Source organism: Apium graveolens, chromosome 6 (assembly GCF_009905375.1).
Source record: "Apium graveolens cultivar Ventura chromosome 6, ASM990537v1, whole genome shotgun sequence".
Taxonomy (NCBI): domain Eukaryota; kingdom Viridiplantae; phylum Streptophyta; class Magnoliopsida; order Apiales; family Apiaceae; genus Apium; species Apium graveolens.
Window position 1 is genome coordinate 142,836,842 of NC_133652.1, and position 6,012 is coordinate 142,842,853.

At 35.3% G+C, this 6,012-nt stretch overlaps 1 protein-coding gene across 1 annotated transcript; it reads right to left on the bottom strand.

The window, feature by feature from the left end:
• Nucleotides 1-1,040: 1,040 nt before the first annotated feature.
• Nucleotides 1,041-1,435, bottom strand: LOC141665501 (uncharacterized). Its single transcript, XM_074471487.1, has 2 exons — nt 1,147-1,435; nt 1,041-1,057 (listed from the first exon to the last, which is right to left on the bottom strand). Exons 1-2 carry the CDS (start codon nt 1,433-1,435, stop codon nt 1,041-1,043), a joined length of 306 nt encoding a protein of 101 aa, XP_074327588.1.
• Nucleotides 1,436-6,012: the final 4,577 nt, after the last annotated feature.

The window sequence follows — 6,012 nt, forward strand, 5'->3', positions numbered from 1 at the left end:
ACGCTTCACATCCTCATACTTTCATAAATGACATGATATGACATTTTTCGGTCCATATCTCAAATAAAGTCTTTGAACCGATTTAGTTGGAACTCAGTTTAGTGTACATGCAGTTATTTCTAGAGCGTAACCCCAGAAACTTATTGGAAGATCTGCTAGACTCATCATCAGTTGCACCATCTCCAAGAAGGTACGATATCTCCTCTCAGAAACTCCGTTTCATTGAGGCATTCCAATAGGATTAAGCTGTGATACGATATCACACTCCTTCAAGAAACCTTTAAACTCGAGGCTTAAGTATTCTCCTCCATGATCTGATCATAGAACTTTTATACTTTCCCCTAATTGCTTTTTCACTTCAGCCTTATATTCTTTGAACTTTTCAAAAGAATCATATTTGTTCTTCAAAAGGTACACATATCCATATCTACTGAAATTATCAGTAAACATAATGAAGTAGTAAAAGCCACATTTTGCCATCTTATGTATTGGACCACATACATCATTATGTATAAGTCCTAATTGTTCGGTGGCCCTTTCACCTTGTCCGGTAAAAGGAACTTTAGCCACTTTGCCAATAAGACAAGATTTGCATTCTTCGTATGATTCAAAATCAAACTTATCCAAGTAGCCATCTTGATGTAACTTGGAAATACGTTTCTCAATTATGTGACATAAACGACAATGCCAGAGGTACGTTTGATTTGAGTCTATCATCTTAATATGTTTGTTATAATTATTATTTATATTATAGACAAAATTATCAAGATCAAGAATATATATAAAAAAACGTGCAACCCCATAGGTAACATTATTCAATAAAAAGGAACAACTATTGTTTAGAATCAAAAATGAAAAATTTTTCTTGTCCAAACAAGAAACCAAGATAATGTTTCTGCTAATCACATGCACGTAAAAATAGTTCTCTAGTTCTAAAATGAGTCCAGTGGGCAAAGATAAATTGATAAGTCCCTACAGCTAAAGCAACAAACTTTATTCCTTTATCAACACGTAGGTCGACTTCTTCCTTTGCCAAAATCCTACTTCCCCGCAGTTCCTGCACATTTATACAAATGTGAGAACCACATCCAGTATCAAATATCCATAAAGTAGAAGTACAAAAATTAGCTTCTATAACATAAATACCTGAATTAGAAGTGCCGACAACCTTCTTCATCTTCAGATCCTCCAAAAAAGTGTGACGATTTCTCTTCCAATGACCCAGTTTCTTGCAATAGTGACAAGTATCACCCTTTACAACACCACCTCCAGGCTTTAAATCATGTTTGGGAGCAGTTTTAGGAGCATCAACAGATTTGGATCCAATAATCTTCTTGCCTTTCCATTTACCTTTCCCTTTGGCACTCCCTTTGTTCACCATCACTATGGGAGCAGGAAACGCCTTCTGAATGTTGGTCTCAGCAGTTTTTAACATAGCCAACAATTCAGTAGGTGTCTTGTCTATCTCATTCATATTATAATTCACTATAAACTGAACATATTTTTTGTTCAAAGAATTTAAGATCAGATCTATCTAGGCTTCCGGACCAATCGTGGAACCTAGAGTAGCAAGGTACTCCATATATCCAATCATCTTCAGAACATGCGGTCCAACCAGATAACGATCACCCTGTTTGCATGCATACAAAGATTTTTTTGTACCAAACCTCTCTTAAAGAACCTGTTCTTCAAACATACGTTTAAGGTGCTCAATCATGTTCATCAGACTGCTTATCAAAAGCATATAGATGATGACACGTATGTCACATTTTTGATGCTAGCGACTTTGAGTCTTGAGATTTAGAAACAACATGAGCATCCATATGCTCATTTTGTTTCTAAAGCTCAGGACTCAAAGTCGCTAGCACCAAAAAGGTGTCATCTGTGTCATCATCTATATACTTCTAATAAGCAGTCTGTTGAACACATGTTGCTCCTTAAGGAAGAGGTTCAGGGAGATGAGCATCAATGATATGGAGATTTCGCTCCTGCTGGAGGAATATCCTCAAGTTTCTTTGTCAATCAAGGAAGTTTGTTCCCGTTAGCTTATCCTTCTCAAGGATTGATCGCACAGAGAAGTTGTTTGAGTTGTTTGCCATTTGATATCTACAATATTAAAATGCATAAAATGAATTAGTCTACAGATGATCATTAAATTATGTTCAAGTGATTATTCATATGTTTTTACAATATATATCTCCCAATATTTTTATAAATCAATAGCCCTAACTGTAATAACCCCAAAATTTTGGACTTTTTGTAACCCTTATGAATAGTGATTTTGCTGATTATGCTGAATAAGAAAACTTTTCATACCACACTTTGTAGGGGTTCTTTTATTTTTATTCTGAGATCTTATTAGTACTCTATATGGTATATAAGTGTATGTAAAGATCGTCAGAATCCAAATTCGAACACTTTGTTTTTTTCCGAAAATGCACCAGATACCGAAAGAATTGAGTATAAGGTAACAGGATAAAAAGGATTTAAATTCAAGGATTATAAGAGAGGATCATAAAAGGAATATAATGTATTGAGAAAGGTTAAGCGAACCCAAGTAATAAGATTCCGGGTATGATCCCTCAAACGATAAATGAAAATGAAAGTTAAGCGAACCGTATAACAGATCAGCGATCATTAGCCAAGTAATTAGGAGTTAATCAAAGAGGTTAGCGATGATGATGTCATCACACCAACAAGAAGAAGATAAGTGTGGGAAGATGACATAAGAGGATGACATAAGCATGACACAATGGGAAGGAATTGTTGGTTGATTATAAGCCACACAAATTTTACCATGGTAAAAGGTTAATTAACAACAAAAACAAAGCAAACAAGCAAACACATTCATTTCTCTTCCCCCCATCTCCTTGCTCACAGTTTTTTGAAGAAAAACAAGAAGAAAAATTTCCAAACCCAAGCTCCACTCAATCATAATTCAAGAGGTTTGTTTCTTTGGATCCTATATTTCATAACTAAGAAGAGCAAGTAGTTTGAGTGCAGTTGGTAGGGTACTCGCGAAAGAATCGCCTTAAAATTCTTAATGGTTAATTTATTAAAAATAGTGGAGCCGAGGGTACTCGAACGACTTATGTGATTCGTTAAGCGTAGAAGTGACCATAAGCGAACATTAAGGTTCAATTGGTTAAAGTCTAGTTTCTTAAGCGACCGGGGTTTAATTCCGAATTATGTTGTTGTTCATAGGTTATCGGACCCACTATAAGCTTAAGTCTATCCGGGAACACTCAGACAAGTTTTCTACCAGTTATACTGTTGTTGTGATGTAAATATATTTATATGCATTTTTATGTGATAAGTGCATGATTGTTATTAGCAAATCTTGCGATATATTGGAGCATGTGATATGGTATATATGCATGTCTGTTTCGTAATCTTGATATATAATTGTTGATTCAATTGCTTATAAGTTACATAATACCTATGCTAGAGATAAGCAGTAGTTGTGTATACCCTTAGTATAGGGGACCCAAAGGTGAACATTTTTCTAAACCGGGAGTCGATGTTCCCGAGTATAATATATATTTATATATATATATATATTGATATAGTTTTTAAAACTATTAATCGAATAAGGTTTATTCAATAACTTTATTTTATTTAATGAATATTATTTTAAATATTCATTCGAGGACTTATGACTCCGCTTACTTTATTTAATGAATATTATTTTGAATATTCATTCGAGGACTTATGACTCCGCTTACTTTATTTAATGAATATTATTTTTGAATATTCGTTCAAGGACTTATGACTCCGCTTATTTCATTAAATAATATTCTTTATTTTATTAAAGAATAGTGTTTCGATAATCAAACTTATTTTCGATTATCCAAATAAAGATCTTACTTTCGTATAAGTATATCTTTGGTTATTCATTATTCATTTCAAGTATGAGTTTTTAAAACTTCTACTTCAATTATTTTTAGAAGGATTATCCTTATGGGAATATTATTTAAATAATAATATTCAGATATTTTCTAATATATCGGGACTGATTTATTTCATTAAATCAGCATTACTCCAAACATTCTTAAAAATATTTTCGAGTCTTCAAAATGATTTTAAAAGTTAGAGCGGATCCCAAAACTCGTTTTCAAATTTAAGATCTTCCTTTCGAAGGGGATTTAAATACTCGCTTTTAAATTAAGGGATCCGGCTCTGTGGTGTATTTTATATTCGCAACAAGGTTGCTGTTTTGACAAATGAATTGATTACTTACCCAACGTTCGGGAAGTAAGTCCGTCTAATTGAGTCGGCATAAGCGACAGGCCGGGGTACGGTCTATCAAAGTGTTAGTGGCTGGGTGGCATCCCATCAACGCGTAAGAGGCCGGGTGGCGGTCCAGCACAAGGTCCTAATGAGGCCAGGGTGATGACCGGTGGGGGATTCATCCATCTACTAGTAGAAAAGGTTACTTATTGGTATCTTTGCCTGATCAGCAAGATATCGGGCTTATGCCAAAATTCTTTTCTTTCCAAATTCATTGAATATTACAACTCTGTTCATACTTTACATGACAGAGGTTTTCAGGAAATGTATAAGAGATATATATTGTAATATCCGAGATATATCGTGTAATTATTTTTGAATATTCATTGTGACTTGCTGAGCTAGTTAGCTCATTTGTGCGATATTGTTTCTGTTCTTTTCCGGTTAAGAAGGAACCGGTTGGTACCGAGGATCCCCGGTCCAGCGCGAGAGCTAGGGGTTCAGGTTGATTGAGCTGAGCCGGTAGGCTTCTTTTGGGATAATTTAAGTCTGTAAAAGTTTGTAATAATGTTTAATACTCAGTTTTGAGTTTGGAATAGTTTGGAATAGTTTGGCTTGTGTGCATACTTTAACCTGTTGCGGTCCGTGGTGGTTGGTAAGTAGGGTCACTGCATATTATTATTATCTTTATTATTATTATAAGCAGGTTATAAATAAGGCGTGTGTGGACCCCAAACTTCTGACCCGGGTATGGAGGGCGCCACAGGTTTGGTATCAGAGCCACATGTTATAAGTCACTGACACAAGCCTAGGTTGACGGGAATGGGTAGAGGGTTAGGATTAGATGTAAGGAATAGAATGATAGAACATCGAGAGGTTGAGTGCTTCGGTATATCAGGTATTAGTGTAATTCGCGTTATGGTTCGAGATTCTTATAGTGCGATATGATTTCAGATAGCAGCGATGGCCAACTCTTTTATTCCCGTATCAGCTGATCACTCAGAGCCTTCAGTTGGAGTGCCGTCTTCGGATCCACGTCCTGTTGTTCCACCAGTGTTGTCTATACTACCTCCATCTGTGTTGCAGCCCGTACCACTGCAGGCTATTTAATGAATATTATTTTTGAATATTCATTCAAGGACTTATGACTCCGCTTATTTTATTAAATAATATTCTTTATTTTATTAAAGAATAGTGTTTCGATAATCAAACTTATTTTCGATTATTCAAATAAAGATCTTACTTTCGTATAAGTATATCTTTGGTTATTCGTTATTCATTTCAAGTATGAGTTTTTAAAACTTCTACTTCAATTATTTTTATAAGGATTATCCTTATGGGAATATTATTTAAATAATAATATTCAGATATTTTCTAATATATCGGGACTGATTTATTTCATTAAATCAGCATTACTCCAAACATTCTTAAAAATGTTTTCGAGTCTTCAAAATGATTTTAAAAGTTAGAGCGGATCCCAAAACTCATTTTCAAATTTAAGATCTTCCTTTCGAAGAGGATTTAAATACTCACTTTTAAATTAAGGGATCCGGCTCTGTGGTGTATTTTATATTCGCAACGAGGTTGCTGTTTTGATAAATGAATTGATTACTTACCCAACGTTCGGGAAGTAAGTCCCTCTAATTGAGTCGGCATAAGCGACAGGCCGGGGTACGGTCTATCAAAGTGTAAGTGGCTGGGTGGCAGCCCATCAACGCGTAAGAGGCCGGGTGGCGGTCCAGCACAAGGTCCTAATGAGGCCAGGGTGATGACCGGTGGGGG

Excerpts from the sequence above, each read along its gene's own strand:
- LOC141665501 (XM_074471487.1), bottom strand. The coding sequence starts at position 1,435 with ATGTTAAAAACTGCTGAGACCAACATTCAGAAGGCGTTTCCTGCTCCC.